Raw genomic sequence first — 21,659 nt, 5'->3', positions numbered from 1 at the left:
AGCTACATGTCCATGTAGCTGAATGGGCTTAGAGAGCAAAGCAGCTTTTCCGCAGTTCACCTCATCTTTCAAACTGTCTCAAGAAGGCTGTGTACCTCACGTGACACTTGTGCGTCGCGTGAGTGTCAATGCAGAGTTAACTGGTCTGGCATGCCACATGTAACCTGTATCTCTGTCTTGGTGATGTTTCACTAAGGCATCTTGATGTAATGGCCAGCCTAGGGAAAGAATTAGCTCAACATAGCATTGTCTCAGTTTTAAATACACTCCAACTTGAGTAGCGGAGGCTATTTGCTCTAACTGACTTTCCTCCTGAAATTAACTTGTTACTTATCCATTTAGAGATGTGGTGTGAAGACTGAGACTTAGCTTTGTGTATTGGTGATTGTACTCTTTCTAAAGCAGGTTTGGCTTAATATTTGCATACATTTACTCATAAGTCTTAAACTGCATTGCAAGTGTAGTGACTAGGCTCCGCCAGCTTTTCAGAAGATCAAGCTGAACAGTTTTTCCAGAGCTGAGGAAGAATTGCTATTTTTAATTCATTATCTTTCTCTTTCTGAATAGGAAACCTCGATTGACAAGAACTCAAAGTGCCTTTTCTCCGGTTGCTTTCAGCCCCCTATTCACAGGTAAGGATAAAAAGAAGTGAAATACTTTATTTTACACTTTCAGGTGTGTTACTCTTTAGATTTAATTACAGATAATTAAGACTTCCTTTCCGTTCATCTGCTAAGAGCTATACAGTCCACCAGGAATTATAATCTCACAACCCCCTAAAACAAGAACCCTGTGTAAGACTTGTTGGCACTGGGACGTTAATGTGGGTAAAGGTAGGGTATGAATTCAAAGCATAATAACTGTTCCTTACTAAATGCCTGTGTGGGACACTCTTAACAGAAACAGTTAATCAGAAGCGAGTCTGTGTAGACCAGCCCTGAAGAACACAGTTCCTCATTCTGCTTCATGTTTTTTAATTTTCCCCTATTGAAAGGGGAACGGGAGTCTGAACTGTGATCCTGGCACACAAAGGGCTGTCTTCATTAGACATGCTGGCACTTGTAGCCACAGCAGTATAACCAGTGTGACCTAACATGTTTAAAAGCAGGAATCTTCACTGTGGTGCAGGCAACACTTCTGTACTGGGTTTTGTACTGGTGCAGTTGCATCGGTGCAGATGTCTGTAATGGAGAGCCCCAGTCACATACCAGGATCCTGTCTTAGGCACTGTGCAATCACAACAGTGTGTTCCTGCACCAACAAGCATATAGTCAAGTGGCTCTACTTCAGCTGCTGTACACAACCGAATCCAGAATCAAGGCCTGCTGTTAGAGAAGCTTGCAGTGAGCCAGTGTCTTATCCATTGGGTGCTGAGAAGGGTTAGATTCCTGTGCCTGTCCTGCCTGAAATTACCTCTCCCCATGACCAAATGCTATGGTGGTGTTAGGTGGGTGCTTGAGCTTGATCTCTGAGTGGAAAAGAGCAGACGGGCTGGAGGTCATATTCTGTGTGATGGGCCCCCTTTGGAATGCTTCTCCCCAGCATGTTGGTCTATAGTGGTCCAAATCCATTAACCTTTAGGGGATGCTTCAAACCAGCAGACTTTGCATGGGCCTTGGTGGAGGACTGAGGCAGTGCTGTAAGTGGAATTGCTGTCTGGGAATGTCTGGTGGAAGAAGCGGGGCTGCTGGCTTTGGACCATGTAGGCTGCAATGTCAGTATTGTGGTTTTAAGTGTTTCTCAGGATGCCCAGAGCTTTGGTTGGTATGGGGTTGAGATCAGACTGGCTATAAATAAAAGCAAAGGGCTTCCTGCGTATCCCATTTGCTTCTTGATACAGGTATGAATAGAAACCCAGCTAATATGGTGATGAGTGCATTGAAAGTACCTAGTGGGTGGGATTGGAAATTGCATATGGCTTGGTGTCTGAGAGGAGGAGGAGCACGCACATACTGATGTCCCTTTATAGGGTTCTGGCTGACCTTTGTGCTGAGATCAGCCTACCTTGAAGGTCATTTTATTACCTTGCCTGGAACTTTTTAAAAAAAAAAGAATTCTGCCCCCTCCGAGCTTTTAGTTCTGTCAGAGTGAGCTGAGCTAACACCACAAACAAAGATTGGGGAGAATTCAAGTCATAGTGCTTCATCTTCTCCATTTCCTCATGAGTTGAAACCTCCACAGAAGTCATTTTAATATTATGGTAGCAGCACACACTTGGTTTTTTTTCCGAAACATGCCTAGCTTCCCATAGATGTGCAGAATGTGCATTCATTCTGCAAACCAGAGATTGACAAAGCTGAACTGCTAACACCATCTCCCCAGCTGTTGCCAGTGGCCTGGGATCTTCACTGTGCGTGAGAGCGAGCATGCATGGGAATACAAACCTTGTATAACCTTTTAAGAAATTAAAACTTTAATGGACTTCTTCATGATGAGTTTTAAAGTAACTTTTCTCCCGAGAAATTGCAGAGAAGAAACTGGAAATGACTAAATTGATCACAAGTTTGAAATCACTTTTTAATTTTTCCGGTGAATGAATGAATGTGACTGGTTTTGTTGTTCAGGTTTTTCCGATTGACAAAACTCTCCTAAATAGCTAAACTTTTTGTAATCGGGAGACAGTGTTATCTCAAGTCTTTTTCACTTACATGAGACCATTTGAGGAAGTTAGCACGGTCTTGTCTGGATTATTGATATCTTTGTCTGCTTGTAGATGTCAGGTTCTCTTATGCAAAACACCAGGTAGTTTTTTATTTTGCTGATTTAAATGGGACTTTTCCAAAAATTGACACTCACTAAGGATGACCTAATTCGAACCTGCTTGGACCAAATTGCATGGGGCCTTGTACCTGATTTGTCCAAAGGTCTTGGAAATCAGATAAGGCCAGGAAGCCTACCTGGCCTTCCAGGTCAATAAGCTTCCTATGGGGAGACTTGCGTTCAAGAGTCTCAAGACTCTTCACCTTGGGATGGGGAAGTCAGGACCTCAACTACCAGGCCACTCCTTCCTTTTCCTGTTTCTCCCTGCACCTGGAGGTCCACTAGTGGGAAATGCTGGATGCTTAATTAGCTAGCTTCTAGTCCACAAGACTGAGAGCTGATGCGTTTGCAACCCCTTTTACCTTAAGTATTTTTATTCTGTCTTCTGTTTTACTTAGCTTTGTTTTTAGGGGGTGGCAGTGAAAGTGTGGCTGTAGGCACGCAGGTGTGAGCACCCACACGTGAGGAAGGCACCTGAAAGAGAAGCTACCCAAGTAAACCGCCTTGTGTCTTAAAATTACTCAGCGTGTTCTGTTTTAAAAATCCAGAAACTTGAGAGAGTGCCATCCGTAATTTCTAGTAAACAAGAGTTGTCAAACTTCTGCTTATCCAGACTTCTGTTAAGTGGGCTATCCTTTTTTGTTCAGTGTTTACATATTGCTTGACTGAGGTTCCTGGGTGCGCCAACAATGCAAATATTACATCTTGAGAGGGCTTGAGAGAGTTAGCCACCCACGAGAATTGAAATCAAGGGAAGGAAGCTTTATAATTGGCTCTGAGGTTGTGATTCAGATGGTTCAGTTTCAATATTAAGATATTTAACCGGCCCCAAGTTATGGATTTGATTGACTTATAAATTCCAGCTAAACAATTTCAAACTACACAGCCAGCCACCTCCTTCGAATCCTCTTTAGAATTGATGAGGCTTGGTTATTTTTACTATTTGATGCTAGTCCAATTCAATAGTGGGACTAACTTGTGGATTTGTCAGTTGGATTGCTTTAGGGTTAGTTTAGTTTAATATTAGTAGTTTAGCTTTGGTGATGTTTCCTTGATTTTATTGCCGTGTTTTAGCACATGTTCACTGCAGTGGGGGGCCAGAACCTTTGAGCACCTGGGTTGATACCAGCTAGGTAACCTAAAAGCCTGATCAGCTCTCGCAGTTATTTGGTTCAAGCAGGATGCTGACCTTAAGGGTCCTCTGCAGCAGTAAGCAGGTGTTTAACCCATAATCACTTGATCCTGTAGGCTGTTGGCAGGCAAACTCCCCTTGAAGTCAACAGGAGTGTTGCCTATAAGACTTCTGACAGGGATGGGCAACTTTAAGATGATAGAGGGCGACAAAATTCTCTAAAACGCTTTGGCAGGCTTGGGTGTGTGACCTGGGGGTTGGGTCCTGCAGCTAGGAGGTGGGAGCCCCTGGGGGGTGTTAAAGAGTGAGCCAGCCCCACACCCACCCTGAAGTGGTGACTCCTGTACCATGGAGCTGGGCCTGGTACCCTCCCCCCCTCCGGCCCATTAGCTCTCACCTGACCCACATGTCTACATGTAAGAGAGACCCTCCCCCCATAATACGTCATCCTGCTCCCTTCTTGGCCATTGTACCTGCCCCAAGCTGGGCTATGATGGGCCAGATAAAATGATCTGGCAGGCTGCCCATCCTTGGCTTATCACATCTGGCCACAGGTACCAGTGCATGAAATTGGCCTGTTAAGCCATTTTGTGAGCATTAAAGCTGTAGAGAACTTCAGGGGAGTCTTCGTAATGCTGTGGTCAGCTTCTGAATCTAGAAATCAGAAGTGCCTACCGAAGCATATTGAGGGTTAATATCATGAGAGAGAGAGAACGTGGTCAAAGAACTGCCATTGAAGTATTGCTGATATCTTCCACTTGGGCTGGTTGGTGGGAAAATCTCTTTAATAGCTAAAAACATGAATGGGTTTTTAAGTCCAAAACTTGACCGTTCCATCAGATGTGCCTTTGGCTATTGGAGTCTTTCCATTTGTGTCTAGCAAATGCCTAGGAGTGTGCATGAAATGCACACATTCGGAAGCATTGGCAAGCATTGGTTTGTTTAATGTAGCAAATAGAGTTAAAAAACAAAACGCAACCCCTTCAGCTCCTTGCTTTGAACACCCTTCTGCTGTATACCTCAGTTGCCCAAACACACTGTCTGCTGTGTTAGCCTGGAAATCTTGCAGTAATAGCCTTCAAAATGACTGAGTCTGTTGTGCTTTTGAAAGACTTTTTCTACAGTATGTGCTGAATTTAGGTTGGGTTCAGAAGCCTGCATCAGTATTTGCCATTTGCTCGCGCTTGACTGTTGCTTAGAGCCTGACCCATGGGCTGCTGGGGCAGAGTTGATCAATGTCTTAAAATCAGAGCAATGGGGAAATTCAGCTTGAAAGCGTTTAATATGAGACTGAAGCAGAGGCCTCTGACCTGTGTGGGAACTGACCTCCAAAAACTTTCTAAAGCTACCTCCTTGCTGCTTGACTGTCTCCTCCCTTTGCATGCTCTGTAGAAGGTGCAAACTCTTACCAGTCTCTCTCTATGAATCTTCAGGTGAAACTGTGTCACTAGTGGATGTGGACATCTCCCAGCGAGGACTGACCTCGCCTCACCCTCCGACTCCTCCACCTCCACCACGGAGAAGCCTCAGCCTGCTAGGTACTCTGCATACATCCCCCTAGAATTTCCTTCCTGGTCATGTCTGTGGCTGTAAGGGGTAGTGATTGAATTATTTTTCCAGTTTGGAGTACAAAGCAGGCTCTTACAGGATCTCTTCCAATAAACTGATCTCTCCTTCCCAAGCAAAGGATTTCTTCCAATTCCATATCCAGTGCTGCTGCTGAATCAGCTGGCAGGGAGGGTTGTTATAGAACACTGTGAGATTGTCCCTTTCTCCTGGGTTTAGCATGCTAACTCAACAGCACTCCCTGGCTTTTGAGACTGAAACGCAAACTTGCATGTCTCATGCGTGGCTGCATATTGGGCTGCCGTTAGACACTCAGAAACCTATTGATGTTCTTAATCTTGTATTGCCAGCCACGTTCTCCCTAAATACCCAGTTTAGAAACTAACTTCTTGATTTGCAGGAGAGGTGGTGTATGTGTCCAGGTGATACTGCGTGACACAAGTTCTGAGGTTACATCAATATCTGCTTTTCAGAGAAGCTAGTGAAAGGCTGAGCTGTTGGCTAATGTGCCACCCCTTCCCCTCCTGCTCAGCACTGCCGGCGGAGCTGAACACTGGGCTTCCTCCTGCTCCATTGGCAGGTGCTTGGCGATGTAGCCACTCGCTTACTTTCCTATATTCTCAACCTCTCTTGCTTTTGTTCTCTCCTAGATGATATCAGTGGAACGCTGCCTACATCTGTTCTAGTGGGTCCGATGGGGTCTTCCCTGCAGTCTTTCCCTCTGCCTCCGCCTCCTCCACCCCATGCCCCAGGTCAGCTTAGTTTTAGTGGCAAGGCTGTGTCCTGCAGAGATCTGGACTAATCTTTTTTGGCAAATGTCTGACCTTACTGAAGTCTGTATTGATTGTCAGAACGATAGCAAGGGTTGGTTGCTGCCCCCTTGACTAGTTCAGGTAATGCAAGATTGAGCTGGTCTTCTCCCCACGTTGTTACATACTGGGACATGGTTGAGTCAAACCTCTAGGTTCCTTTGTAAACTATTTCTCCATCTAATGTGGCTGTCTGCATTGCTCATAATAGCTTAGTTACCCTCTTCCATTTGGCAACTCTCAAATCTCCACTTCCTCCCTTCAGCTCAGCAGAACTGGAATGTGCATGAATCACAGCCTCTAGCCCTAAACTGACTGCAGGAGGCACTGCATGGCCTAACATGTGTCTTCTGTGATCACTGGGGCCTCTTGTCTGCTAGTGTTAGCGTAGTTCTGGGAATAGGGCTCAACACTGGCTCCCTAAGCTCAAAAGATGTCTTGTTTTGTAGCACCGGAGTAAAATCACATACAGGGCTCTGTAGCTACTTAGCTCTATCACTTAACCTTCAGTTTCCTGTCTTCTTGCATCTAATTTTTGAAGCTGTCAAATTATGGGCCTAAGCTACTTTAACAACATCCCTCTCCAATCTGTTTTAAAAGGTGAAAAGGCCTTGGCATTTCCATGGACAGGCCTCTGAGGGGACACAGGTGAATAGATGGTGAAGACAGTGAATTAGTTTCTCTTGGAGTTGCCACCCAGGTTTCCTCTCTGTCCTCGTTCCCAAGGACACTGTCCATCCATCAGTAAAGCTGCTTTTTCTATGCCATGGCTTCATTGCACCTGCTTTGTCCTCTAGAATCCAGGGCCTGTTTGGGGAGGGCGGCTCTTATTCTTTGCGGTATTGCTTGTAAATGAGTGACCGTTGCCTGCCATTGTTGATTGTTTCCCTGCAGATGCGTTTCCCCGGATTGTCCCGTTCAGACCGGCAGAGGCAGTGAACAGCCAGACCACCCAGCATCTTCACTGTCCTCTCTACCGACCAGACTCGAGCAGCTTTGCCGCTAGCTTGCGAGAACTGGAAAAGGTAAAGGCTTTGTGCGGGGTCTAGATCTGGGGTCACTCGTACAGAGATCAGCCATATAGACTTCATTATTCCCCCATATGCATTTGGAAGCGTGAGATGGGGATAGGACAAAAGGAAAGATGTGTTCCCCTAATGATAGCCCTGCCAGTGATCAGTTCCTGACATGTATATCCCCACCAGCTTTAGAAGCACTTGGATATAATTGGAAGAGGGGTAATGTCTTCCATATTCTGGTAGCTTACATGTGTAAAGAGATGTTGCTTGTATGTGGTAGAGGGACATGGCGGCCTTGTTTACTCTAGGAAATTTACTCATTGCTGTCAATGATTGACTGTCTCTCTTCCTGGATGAGTGATGAAACCAGGTTTATCTGCTAGTATAGCTAGAACAAAATGGTTTAATATGGTCTGACTTTCTGTAACCATGTCTAAGTTTGCTCTTAAAGTGTTCCCCAGCAGCAGGTTATGGGGGACCTGTGGCTGATACCTTTTGGTCCACGTCAGATGTTTTCCCCAGTGTAGGCTGAGTTGTTAGTGAGCAGTTTAGCAGTTTGGTATAAATTGCCATCTTGCAGTGAAATACTAGCCTTGTCAAAGAAATGCTTCAGCAGTGCTTTTGCCAACAGCTACAGACAATGCCAAACTGTTAATTCTTCCTGGGAGCGCACTGGTGCTGGGATGGGGCAGAAAAGACCAACAGTTCTTTGAATCCGTTGATGGTTGAGTTACTCCATTTAGTACGGAGCAGTTAATGGGCAAGTGCCTTTCTAGCTTACCAGAAGTCTGACAACATCTTTGCACTCTCTACTGGTAGTGTGGTTGGTACTGGGGACCAATGAACTGGGAAGACGCAGAAATGAAGCTGAAGGGGAAACCAGACGGATCCTTCCTGGTACGAGACAGTTCCGACCCTCGTTACATCCTGAGCTTAAGCTTTCGATCACAGGGTATCACCCACCACACCAGAATGGAGCACTACAGAGGTAAGCGCAGCCAGGTTCTTGGAATGGTCTTGTTCACTGAGATGTGGCTGTGGCCCATCTGCCAATTAGCTCTGCGCTGTGATTCCACCTGTCTGTAGGAGCCCAGAACAATGCATTGTGCAGAGACATGCTTGCAAAAGGGAAACTGAATGCAGCCATAGCTTGCCCTCTTTTTCTGTGCTAAACTGCTGACCCCAGTGAGGGTTCTGTTGTGGGTTGATCCCAGAGGCTATAATGAAGACCCTAAGTGGGAATATGTAGCTCTAAGTTGCATGTGTGATCGATCCTATTAAAAAAAACAAACCCTTTTCTACTCTCTCATGACAAGGAAGGCTAAATAAGAAGCCATTCACCTCACAAGTTGTAGCACACAGACCAGCCTAGGTTGCACCAATCTCTTCAGATTGTTCTTGTCATAGCGATCACAGACTTAGTGGCTGAGGGAGGCTCTCGGGCTGTGAATGCTCCATTTAATCCCTTAACTCCTCTGAACGGTATCTTCCCATCCTCCTCCTTCTCAAACATCACTCAGTTGAGAAACTGAGCAATATAATAAAATTCCCCCAGTCCCTTTTCCTCCATGCCCATTCTGCATGCTTCACTTTGGGGAAGCTTATTAAGAAGAAGCTAATGGACTTACAAAGTTGCTGTGCAAGAAAATATGAAGGAAAAGCTTATTGATTCATTAATAGAGCTTTAAGGCCAGAAGGGACCAGTGTGATCATCAAGTATGACCTGCACAGAGGACCTAGCTCAGTGTGCAATCATTGTACTGTCATCTTATGATGCAATTTACGAGTGAGTTCGGTTATTTTGGTTGTTGGAGACTAGCAAGGCTAAAACTTTGGGACAATTTAGTCTTGATGTTTCACCTGTTAAATGGGAGATGATCATGGGGTGTCATTGCTGATTTACTTTGTCTTTGGTCACTTTCACACTTACTGTGTTGGAGCAGAACTTCAGCGTTCATGCATCTGGCTGGTACAAACTGCCGATGTCCAAGCTGAAGTTTTAACTTTGATCTTGTGGCTTTTCTATTCTGAGAACTCTTTGCATGTTGCTCATACCAGCTTCCTGCCTCATTTGTCATCTTGCTGAAGGATACTGACCCCCGCCCCCAAGTATTTGCATTTCAGATGTGGTTTTCTGTGTTGGGACTGCACAATATGTTCTGGAGAGTAGAAAAATGCCTGAGATACTCAATGTTGTAAAACTATCTGTTTTGATGGGACCTCCTCACAACTTCCCTGTGACAAATCAGCAACCTTTAAGTAGGTGCAGAAGCACCAAAGTACTTGGGAACCTTAGTGGATATCAAAATTAACCTCTAAAGACATGCCTATAAAAAGGGTTTTTCCTCTGAGATTGCCTAGCCCGCTTCCCCTTTGGACGGTGTCCCTTGCCATAAAGCTGGAAAGGGCAGATGCTGTAGCAATTTGCAATTTGAGGCTCTCTTGAAAAAAGTTCTTGTACAGTGACACTCTCCTGCCATGAGCAAGAGCTGGAGCAAGTTTCCTTTGCTGCTCCTCAGGTTTAACACCTCAAGGGTGAGAGGTCTCGGTTACCAGAGCTTCATTCCTCTGTTAACAGAGCTTCGTTCCTGTACTTCTGTAAGGCTGCTACCCTTCACCAGCGCTGCCTTCACTGTGTGGCCATAATCAATTGCAACTGTGTACATGGCTGGTTGTATCCCCCTTTCCCAACTGCCCTTCACAAGTTGCTTAGACACTGGTTCATCAACGCACCTAGAGTGTGTGCTTAGCTATTAGCATGTGAGTAGTTTTTACTGATTTTTAGATGGGATTAGTCATGGTTAAAATTAAGCATGTGCTGAGCTCCTCTGCAGGATTGGGGCCATAGATGATAAACTGTTTGGCTTATAGTCCATTGATAAAACTTTCAAAAGTGACAGACCCTGAGGAGCCCAAGTTTCATTAAAAGTCAGTGGGACTTAAGATCCTAGGTGCCTGGGGTTTTGGCTCTTAAGTAACGAGTGTGGTTTTGAAAATGTTACCCCATGTCTTTGTGTACGGTGCGTAGTATGAGACCCTGATTTGGGCCGCTGGGGCCCAGTCAGATATAAAAGATGAATTCCAAAGCTCCTTCCACTCCAACAGTCCTGTCACTCTCGCAGCAGTTCCCAGGAATCGCCCTACAGAAAGATGCCAGCACTCCTGTTTGTGTAATTAACTCCACACTTACACTAGGATTGGCTGAGCTGCCAGCTGAATGTGCTACAGCTGTTCTGAAAACTGCAGAGCTGAGCACTTTGATAAACCAGTGGAAGTGACAAGTGATTGAGCTAGAGGAATGGTAAATAGGGAAATATTTGACCTTCAGATTTCAGGTGGGTGAAAAGGCACAGTGGGACATCTATTTGTGCCTAGGGACTGTAGCATACATGCTACATAAAAACTTCCTGCGTTCTGAGCAACATGCAGACAAAACTATTCTTTGATCTTCCTGAAGTAGGTAGATTTTAGAGCCTGGGGTTTATACTATACTTCTGGGGGATTATCAGCTCAGTGTTACTAAATAGCTATTCCGGAATAATTCTATGTGTAGGCAAGCCCTAACGGCTGAAATTTGCACTGGGGTAACTACATTGATTTAGCTACACCTTGGGCAGTCCCTAATTTAAGTGCTCTCTGCATGCCTGCAAAGCCGAATTTACTGATAACTTAGTGGTTTAAGTTGCGGCATTGGAAGCGCTGCTCTGTGCCAGTACTTCATGTCTGCATTCGGGGTCTGCCCCGCGGGGGTACCAATCTTGGAGTAGGTGCCCTGGTGCCCACATCACTAATGTCGAGCTGGCCCTAGGTGTAGCTCTTGGGGCTGTTCCCTCTGCTGTTCTGTTGAAGCTGTGCCCTCCTGAGGTACTTCTAAGTCCCTGCACTAGCTCCTCCATTGCTAGGGCTCTTCTCTCTGCTCTGGTCACATGTTACAGGCAGAGGGAAGGAGCAGACCTGGCACTCTGGGGTGCACAGATGGCGTTCCTGCAAGCAGGAGGGTGTGAGCCTGCATCTTGGTCGGGGAGGAAAGTTGTCTCCAATCACTGCACAAAGATGTTGAGAGAATGGTCTTGGGTGGCTTCTAAGGGTCAAACTATAACCTAGTGAGAGCTCTCGAGGTAGCTTAGATGGGAGAAGGCTGTCTCTGTACTGGCTCTTCCCAGCTTCATCACTTCCAACCCTAGCTTAATGCAGACATTGTATCAACAGGGCAACAAGGGAGAAAGTATCACTGTGTGCCTTACCCCTGCCTCTAGGGTGAGAGGGCAGGGTTGGACTGAAGCATGTCATAACATGGGGCCACACCGTGCCTGCTTGTAGAGGTGATGGCCAAAGGGTCTAGAGACACAGGCTCCCTGGTACTTACTCCAACAGCTGGGATGTATCTGTTTGGATCACTGTGCTCCTACTACAGCTGCATTCTTCTGCTGGGATGATGGTGTTGGGGCCCTTTAGAGCACACTCCCCCCCAACCCCCCCCCCCCCCCAAGACACAGTTGGGCAGGTCACTCCTCCCATAGCTATTGCTGAAGCTTATCTGCAGTTTCATGGAGAAATCACTGCAGCAGGTACACTCAGATCTTTACAACAGCAAGGGCTCAGAGGCGTTTTTAAGCAAAAGCGTACGTGTCAGTGACGTGGGCGTGGGCCATAACGCCAATGTTAATTCAGCTGTGAGAGGGTAGCGCGGTCACTGGCCTGTCTGTTGAAATTGCCAACGAGTATGCCAGCTATGGTGGTGACTTGGTCATCCGTCCTTTGGGGACATGAGTGAGCAGTGCAGATTAGAGTCTCTCTCCTCTTCCCTGCCAACCCCTTTGTAATACGAAACATTTCTTGTTGGAAGGAACCTTCAGTCTGTGGTGTCACCCTAAATTTGAGGATCGCTGCCAGTCTGTGGTGGAGTTTATAAAGAGGGCGATCATGCACTCGAAAAATGGGAAGTTCCTTTACTTCCTGCGATCCAGGGTTCCAGGTGAGTCTTGCACCTAAAACTACTTACAACTTTGTGTGTGTGTGTTTGAACTGTGATCAGGCAGGCAAGTCCTAGAGTTGTGTGTATTGGGCTCTGGTTTCGTGCACTCTGACCAATACTATGACAAGTGTCCTCACACATCCGCTTTGTACGTGTGGCTGAAAAGAGTCTCTCACCCACAGCTTGTTGTGGAAATAACCTTCCTCCTGGCGGGAGCTCGTATCAACATCTCCCGCACCCAGGAAGTGCAGGGATTACTGGGTGATCTCTAACTTTTTATCCACTTTAAATAAGTGGCATAAGCATCTGCTCCCATCATTTGCAGTAGCCTTGGATCCCTGCACTGTTAAGAAACACTTGTTAGCCAGGTCTTTTCAGCGCTAGCACAATAGTAATGATAGCTCATTGCTATTACAGATGTGGCTGAACCCACTAAACAATGGACCCACCCCCTCGACACAGACTTTCTAGTGCTCCACGGCGCACATCATGCCATGCGCCTGGTTTGTAGCCAGTTAACTAGTTGCTAAAACTTTACTGTTTTCCCCCAGTCTCAATGCTGCTACCCTTTCTTGTGGGCAACTCAACACTTTGCAGCTCTCCAGTTCTCCTCTCGATCTCGCTGGGCAGAGACACATTAAGCAGTGCAGGTGCATGGGAAGACTTCCAAGTGGCGAGTAAACATGAGCCTCAAGCTGTAGCTACTGTAGATTGAGTCCCTTGGGGGACAGCAGTGATGGAATACATCCATGCTTGCCACAAGAAGGGAGCATTAGTGAGGCTCTGTCAGTGCATGTTTGATTGTGGCCTGCTAGGGAACAGGCTTCCTGCAGTTCCACCCCAAAGTCGAACTCGGTATGCGTGCTCGTGATTCCCTATTGCCCCAGTGCAGTCCGACAGCAGAATTTGCCTTCGTGTGCTGGGGTGTTTTGTCACTGGCTCCCTCCTCCCCCCGTATCCAGAAGCTGGTGGGATAAATCCAATATGAAAGGAAGAAAATACTTCTGTAAAGTGAATAAGTGTGAAACTGATTTGAAGGGGGCAGTAATGGGGTACAGAAGTTCAAGGGGGGATGCACAGTGACCCCTGAATTAAATGGCCAGAGAGTGAGGAATCCGCCCATTCAGCCACACTCAAATAGGAAGTTGCAAAGAGCTGGAAGCAAATGGTAATGATATCTACACAGGTGTGAAGATTATAAGGGTGACAAGGGTGTGAATTTACAGCTTGTATTAGTCTTAATTAGCAAGCCCAGCTGAGATTGGGGCTCCATTGTGCTAGGCCCTCTGCATAATTAAGGCCCTTCATTTTGGGCTTTTTATTAATTTCCTGGGAATTTATTTGGTGAAACTAGGTAAAAAAACGGAAAGCAAAGGGCAGTGGGTGGAAGGGAGGGGTGTTTGGTACTCACAGGAGCGGGAGTTAGGTACTCAAGATGTAATGGTCGGGTGGTCTCGGCTGCCATGTCTCTGCTTCCTGTCCTCTTGCTTCCCCACTGCACAGAGAAAGCGGCTGGATGGGACTGTCGGTGTCGGGATGGGAGCAGAAGGCTGCATGCCATGAGCACTGATCTCCTACTGGACAGAGCCCCCTTCAGCGTGGCCCCATCTGTTTCCTGGGGCCACATTCAAGGGCTAGGATCAGAAGTGGGCTCCATGGTCTCAGCAGCTGGGACCAAGCTCCCTGCTCATCTTGCTCCCTAGGGCATCCAGCCCCAACTGCTTCCCCTGCCAGGCAGAGCCCCTTCTGACCCTTCTGTGTGGCCCCCTGCACTTCTCAGGGCCGGGGTTGGAGGGGGAGCCAGTGCTCATGGGGTTACAGCCCTTTGTCCCCTGTTGACCCCAGCCCTTCAGCGTGTCCCCATGCACTTCCTCTGCATGTGCGCATACTCAAAAATAAAAAATTCCCAGGTCCTGAAATCTAAAATCCAGGTGAAAATCAGTAAAACCTGAATTCTGGCTTTTTCAAAACCTGGGAATTGGGGGGAAATTGGTAAATACTGAAAACAGAGGGCCTTATATATAACATTAAGCCCCAGCCCTAAAGAGATTAGTCTAAACAGACCAAACTAGGTAGAAGGAGATACAGTATAATATCCTCCTCTTCTAGATAAGAAGGGAGGCAGAGTGTGATTAAGCAATTTGCCCAAGATCACACATGGGATTGGAGACAGAGCTAGGATGGGAGTCCCTGTCTCTCAGCCACGAGCCCATCCTTCCTCTCAGTGCACAGAGAGTCAATAAGATACATTTGTGCACACCATGTCTTGGAGTAACTAATACGGCTCCCCCTTACTCTTCTCTCCATGTGCTTAGACCTGAAAGATTCTTTCCTTCCAGACCCTTGTTTCTCCCTGAAATCTCTCCCTCCTCTCTACAAGGAGAGTAGCTTATTTAAAAGCAACTTACTCCAGACAGGTGATCATCCCCCCCCGCCTACCCTCCCCACGATCGGTCATTGAATGGCACTGCTTGCCTCTCTCAAACTGCACATTCGCCCCTGCTGTCTCACCTGGATCTTAACGCTTTCCTTGTGACTCCCCACTGGGGTGCAGCCCTGAATCTGAACAGGTTGTGCAGCCCCTATGCCAGCAGTGGTTTGACCCTTTAAGAACAAAGCGCCGTTGCCTGCCTATCTGGTGTAGTCTTCCTGAGTCAGAGTGCCTTGGATCCACATCTCCTCTGCACACTTGTGTGTGCTATATTGCAGCAGAAATATTGTTAACCTCTTGATGTGGGGGTTTCTCGTGTATATCTGGCTGCTAGCAGTGAGGCAGATGGCTAGTGCAGTATGCAAATCTCTTGCTGTGTCCCTGGAGTTCCTGGCCAAGCTCCCAGAGGCTTATTCCTCTTTGCGGGGGCGGGGGGGAACCCTCAATTGGTTCCTTTTCTTCGCTTTCTCAGAAGCTGGCTCATGGCTTGCTGAGCTGCCTGGAGCAGTTGCAAGCCCATCTTAGTGTGAAGAGCTTTTGCCTTCTCTCCTTTCACTCTGCTCTGCTGGCCTCAGAGGCTTCAGTCAGAAAACTCCCTGCCAGCAGGAGGGAGTTAGAGAGGAACTAGTACTGAATCCTTCTGAAAAGACAGAGAAAACTCTCCTGCTGCTGCTGACCTCTCAGCTCTGTGGGTTCAGTCCCTGCCCTTAGCTTGGGTGGGTATCTCAAAAGGCTGTTCGGTGCATGGGCTGGCTCCAGTGATTCAATACAGTTCCTGCCCCCAGGGCTTGACACTGCTGCTGCCTCTTTCCCCAGCCTCCTGGCCTCAAGAGTGGGTGATTTACCCCATGGCTGGAACTCATTCCAACCTGCCCTTCCCAGTGCGGATACAGTTGCTCCCTGGTTACACCATGCAAACCCTCCAGTTCAGTCTCCTGCTGCCCCTCCCCCATGAAGTCCGCATCCTTGAAATGTGATGGTTTTCAAAGCCCTGTCACTTTCCTTCGCAAAGTGATGCTTCAGCTACTGTTGATTCCCAGAGAACTTGGTTGGAAACATGCGCAATCCTAGAATCTGCTTCACTGCTGGAAATGGCAGAACTGATGGGGTATTATTCAGAGGGGACTGTTCTCCCTGGATTTGCTTGTGAGACTGGCTCCCATCCACGTAGAACATGACCAGCAAACCCATGCAACCTGAAAGCAACAGCTCGCTCTTGGAGACTTTCCACTCCCCTGTGCAAAGGAGTGCCTTGGTCTCGTCTCCCACTGGGGCCAGTTTTCTCCCTCCTGGTTTTGGTAAATAACTTACTTTGCTTCTAATAAAGCCTTACCTTGTTCTCCTCTGTTTTGGTTTTAAGGTCTCCCTCCAACGCCTGTCCAGCTCCTGTATCCTGTCTCCAGGTTCAGCAACGTCAAATCCCTCCAGCACCTTTGCCGCTTCCGGATCAGGCAACTTGTCCGCATAGACCACATTCCAGAGCTCCCACTGCCCAAGTATGTTCTCATGACTGGGGGTGGGTGGGGGAACTTTTCTGGTTCTGGGCCTAGAATCTAGAGGGCAAATCTTAGCAGTGCAGCCCCTTCGCTGTTCCTCTGTTTGCCTGTGGCTACCTTGCATGACAGCTGTAACATTTAGCCATGGAGCAGTGCAAGAGGGAATCTGTATGTGTAGCCAGGGAAGGGAGGGACATTGGTCAGGAGCAGCCATCTGCTTGCCAGGGTGAGGAGCTGTTGGAGCAGGGAAACCAGGCACACTGGCCAGTAGCACAGCAAACGAACGGACAGGAGTGGTGGCTAGCAAATGAACGGGGAATGTGGAGTCTTAGATGACTCACTCTTCTGGCTGCAAAGCCCCTTGCTTTCCTGTTCGGGGTGGACAGCATCGGCCTTGGGTGGGGCGGCAGGAGGAATCTGTAGCTCTTTAAATGTTCTGATTCATCGCTAAGGTGTCTGCCCCTACCCTTTCCAGGCCTTTGATCTCCTACATCCGGAAGTTCTATTATTATGACCCCCAAGAGGAGGTGTATCTGTCGCTGAAGGAAGCTCAGCTGATCTCAAAACAGAAGCAGGAGACTGAATCCTTGACGTAGCGAGGCTGCCTTGCCCATCTTGTCATTGTCACAGACGGTAAAATCCACTCTGCCATCCCAGCCGTTATTCCACGCAGTTAAAAAAAAATCCTTGCTATCCTGTTATTGTGGGGAAAGTGCAAAGAAATCCCAGCTAGGAGGTCAAGGCTCATTCTTGCTGACCAGGGTTTATCCTGGGGCTTGTTCCTTCTCGTCTCTTGGTTAGGGTGCAGGAAGATAACAATGTTCTGGTGTGTTTCATCTCTGATAGGACTTGGATGGGAGGGCTTAGGGAATACCAGCTGCTTTGGTGGTGGTGGGTCCTGCCTCTGGCACTGTACGCAAAGAGGTGGTCTCCTAACTAGCTGGGACCCAAATCACATTGGCCTGGGTGAACACTTTGGAATTTGGTGCAGGATACAGAGCTTTCCCCTCTCTCACACACGTGGTCAGGGAGTGAGCTCAGGCAGCTGCTGCAGTGACAAGGAAGCTGCAGTCCAGGAACAAAGACTGGGAGGGAAATACCTGGTCAGTAGGGAGTGGTTTTCTCCATTGTAGCCGGGGGCAGCTGGAAGCTTGATGGCAGCCTCTGGTGTTGGGACACTGGAAGCTCGGGAGACGCCTCTCCTTCTCTACAAGACTCTTTTCAGGCGGCTGAAAAGGCAAATTGTTGAAGAAAATTGATTAACTGGGGAATTAATTAATCTAAGATTCTCTCAGTACCTGAGTGGACTGACCTCTGCTCATTTATCTTCCTGCGAAGCTCTTTGGCACACCATTGTATGCAGAGGAATTCTAATGACTCTTTAAATGGTATTGAAGTGGATGGAGGCAGCTGAGGGGTAGAGGAGATCACCAGAAATCTGAGTTGGAGGCAGTGATTAGGCTTGGTATTAACTGTATACACAGTTAAATTAAATTTCAGTCCGGCTGCCTTTTCACAGGGGCTGACAGTGCTGGGGCACTGGGTTAAAAGCTCAGCACGATATACTGTATCGTGAGTAGGAGGTGAAGCTACCTTTTTCCTTTCCTTTTTTTTTTTTTTTTTTTTTAATCTAGAGGACAAAGGTTCCTGGGTCTGATTCTGTGCAGGTCTCCAAGAGGTGCAGTGCAGACCAGGGAGAGGTGGGGATAGGTCGCTTTATGGCACTTCTGGGCCCTCCAGGTTCTGAGCTTCTCCAGGGATCCAAACAACCTACGCCTGGAGCAGAGCAGTAGCCCATCCCAGTTTCCCTATGGACTGCAGCTCTGTCAAAAATCCCCGCAGTGCCAGCTCTTAAAGGTCCATCCCAACATGCCATCTATAGTGGAGCTTGCAAGAAATGGGCTGCGTTGGATCGTTTATGGCAGCCATGTGCTGTCTGACCTGTGGGGACACTCTCCTGGTCCATTGTGGCTCATTAACAACCCTTAGATATCACTGGATCAGTGATAACAGAATCTACCCCCCTGTGCACTTTATCAGATGGGACAAGTTCTGCTTAATAAGGGATGGGGTGGATGCTGGCCTGTATCTAACATGCATGGTAAAAACCAAGAGCAGTGCAAAGGCTGGGGGAGGCAGTCGAGCCTTTCTCTGATTTAGAGAGGCAATGTAGTGTTCATGATGTGCCTCTGATGGCTACCACAGTGCTCATTGGCATTGGAGTCTCCAGGCTTCTCAGAGACTTCAACTTTCTTGAGGGTGAGGGCACTCTTGAATTGGCTCAGGATTTTGTGGCCACTGTGGGCCTATCCTAAGTGGGTGGATGATTAAGTCTTGATCATTTCCAGATTGTAGGGTGGGATTTGAGGCTAACATTGGGGAAGAACAAGTTAAGAATTACTTAGACTAATTAGATGTCTTTTGTCAGGCCCTGCTGACTTGAAGATATCTTAGAATACTTAAGAAACTAGCTGAAGAGATCTGATCCATTAGCTGTTCTCTTTGAGAACTCATGGAGGACAGGAGATGGCCCAGAACTGGAAAAGGGCAGATACAGTACCTACCTATAAAAAGGGGAATAAGGACGACATAGGGGATTATAGACCAGTCAGCTTCACTTTGGTTCCCGGAAAGATAATGGCGCAAATAATCAATCCGTTTGTAAGTGCATAGAAAGATAAAGTGATAAGTAACAGTCAGTATGGATTTGTCAAGAACAAATGTCAAACCAACCTAATATCCTTTTTGGACATGGTAACAAGCATTGTGGATATGGAAGAAACAGTAGATGTGATCTATCGTGACGTTAGTAAGGCTTTTCATACTGTCTCACATGACCTTCTCGTAAGCACAGGAGGGAAATATAGCCCAGAGAACCTGCCATAAGGAGAGTGCCCACCTGGTTTGAAAAAACATAAACTCAGAATAGTTACCAATGGTCAGTCAAGCTGGAAAGGCATATTAGGTAGGATCCCACAAAGATCTGATCCTGGGTCCAGTTCTGTTCACTATCTTCATAAAAGATTTGGATAATGGCATAGAGAGAACACTTATAAAGTTTGCAGATGATACCAAGCTGGGCAGGGTTGCAAACACTTTGCAGGACAGAATTAAAATTCAGAATGATCATGACAAACTAGAAGAGTGGTCTGAATTAAGGATGGAAATTAATTAAGGACAAATGCAAAGTACTGCAGTTAACTGCACAAATATAAATGGGAAATGACTGCCTAGGAATGAATACTGGGAGTTATAGTGGATTACAAACTAAATGAGTCAACAGTAATACTTGTTGTGCAAAAACAAAAAAAATGGAACATCCATTCTGGGATGTATTAGCATGAGTGTAAACTAGACACAAGAAGTAATTCTTCCACTGTACTCAGCAATGATAAGGCCTCAGCTGGAGTAGTGTGTCCAGTTGTGGGCCCAATAATTTGGGAAAGATGTGGACAAATTGGAGAAAGTTCAGAGGAGAGCAACAAACATAAGTCGAGAAAATATGACCTCTGAGGAAAGTTTTAGAAGAAAAAATTGGGTTTGTTTACTTTGGAGAAGGAGGGGGTGGGAGGAAATGTAAGTCTTTAAGTATGTAAGGAGTGGTTATAAAGTGATAAATTGCTCTCCTTATCCATTGAGTAATGGGCTTAAATTGTAGCAAGAGAGATTTAGATAATACATTAGGAAACTCTTCCTAACTGTGTAATAAATATATAATTTTTTTTATTATACAAGGGTAAGGGTGGTTAAGCACTAGAACAGACTTGCCTAGGGAACTTATGGAATCAAGTCATTGGAGGTGTTTAAGAACAGGTAAGATAAACAGCTGTTAGCGATAGGCCAGACTATGTACTATCTGGACTCAGTTCAGGGGACTGCGGTCCCTTCCAGTCCTACCTTTCTGTGATTCTATGATTCCTGCAGTTTGAAGCTGTATTTTTAATAGCTCATCCACAAAGATGGCAGGACTCCACTGGGTTCCAAAACTCTTATGGGATAATGCTCTGTGGCAGACCCACTAACAGGGATCACTTGTCTTACCTCTTGAAGCACCTCTCCGCTATCCACTGCCCTCTGAACTCCATGGTGTGGCAATGACCTGCGCCGGAGTCAACAGTTGGGGTGGAAGTTAAAATGCCAATGGTTATTTTATCTGATACAATCTTGAAGCTTAGCAGGAGGACCAAGGAGAATTTTCTTCTCCACCTTTGCACCACAGGGAACTGTTTGGAGTGCTTGACAGCCTGATAAATCCTCCCTGCCTCTGCTTTGAAGCAGATCTTTCAAGCTGCGAGGAATTTTCCATCTGCTTCATGGATAAAATCAATCAGACCGAATCTGCTGCCATGAAGAGTTAGATTCACTTTCGATGAGGACGGATGCTAGGTCTCCTCTAGGAGTTCTGGTCATTCTGGTTGCTGAGATTAGAGGTATTAAGGAAACTTCTGCCTGCAGGTTGGACCAGTCTCCCATAGCCAGTGTCATCCTGTACTGCATAATTCCATGACTTGTAGAATCTACCTCTTGGTGCAGAATTTTGTTCCAGCTTGTATTTTAAAAAAGCCAAAGCACCAGCTTCCCCCTAGAACTTCGCTGATGCTTGGTGCTAGTACTGACACCTCATGTGCACTAAGAACATTCGGTGCACTGAAATAACGTGATGACCCTCTTGGTTGGGTTGTCAACAGGGATTGTACTGGGTGCCACAGGATCTGAGAGCTTGAACCTCCACTGCTTGAGCTGAGGGCTATGCCCATTGGCTAAAAGGGGTGAGAGTCTGCTACTACCTATGTATGGTCTAGCCTCTAGAGGGAACAAAGCTACACTGTTAGCGAGTTTCAACCCCCCGGGGCTTCCCTGTAGTACAGTGTGTAAACCCTTCGGTTTTGAATGGAAACAAAGTGGGTGCAGAACTTCCTGATTCGTGGAGGGGGGAGCAGGAATGTTGCAGGGTTAGTCCAGCTTGCCTTGCAGTACACAGGCTTTTGTGAGTTGGATGCAAGTGTAGTCTGGTGCCCTGACTCCTGAGTCAGCGATGGAAAAAGTGTCCCAACTACAACTGTTCTTGTATCCCTTTCTTCATTTCCAAGTCCATCCGGAAACCAGGGCGATTCAATGCATGGTACTGAGTACTAACCACCCAAAGCCTTTTCAGCTTCCGCCATCTCAGGGGAAGAGGATGCACCCTTCACCCATTGAGCCTTTCTGGCTACAACAGAAGGACCCACACTAGGGCTTCCCTCAGCTTTGGGGTCCCTACAGTCTGTTGTCCCTGCCTATGGAGGTAAGCCTTGCAAGGCTTCCTGTAGGTCATGTGACTGTGACCTCTGCTCCCCATGGTCATGACAGGTGTACTGGGGGCCTGCATGTGCCCTGAAAGCCTTGTGCCCTGTTACAGGAAGGTTTTGAGTCCTTCGTTCAGTATCTGTGTCTCATGTACATGAAACCGGAGGAGTTTGTATGGGAATGGC

The 21,659-nt window shown here is 46.9% G+C and overlaps 1 protein-coding gene across 1 annotated transcript in view; it reads left to right on the top strand.

Moving 5' to 3' along the window:
• Positions 1-541: 541 nt before the first annotated feature.
• SOCS7 (suppressor of cytokine signaling 7) overlaps positions 542-21,659 on the top strand; it is a gene marked incomplete at its 5' end in the record, with an annotated part of 29,119 nt that continues 8,001 nt past the window's right edge. Inside the window, 8 exons of the mRNA XM_032791279.2 lie at positions 542-632; positions 5,326-5,430; positions 6,109-6,210; positions 7,162-7,292; positions 8,106-8,274; positions 12,133-12,261; positions 16,053-16,188; positions 16,664-16,821. Of these exons, the coding sequence (XP_032647170.2) occupies positions 542-632; positions 5,326-5,430; positions 6,109-6,210; positions 7,162-7,292; positions 8,106-8,274; positions 12,133-12,261; positions 16,053-16,188; positions 16,664-16,784 (984 nt within the window). The remainder of the gene's footprint in view (positions 633-5,325; positions 5,431-6,108; positions 6,211-7,161; positions 7,293-8,105; positions 8,275-12,132; positions 12,262-16,052; positions 16,189-16,663; positions 16,822-21,659) is intronic.

Source organism: Chelonoidis abingdonii, chromosome 21 (genome assembly GCF_003597395.2).
Source record: "Chelonoidis abingdonii isolate Lonesome George chromosome 21, CheloAbing_2.0, whole genome shotgun sequence".
NCBI lineage: Eukaryota > Metazoa > Chordata > Testudines > Testudinidae > Chelonoidis > Chelonoidis abingdonii.
Note: the sequence above shows the minus strand (reverse complement) of the source record. Positions and strands in the feature narration are given on the sequence as shown.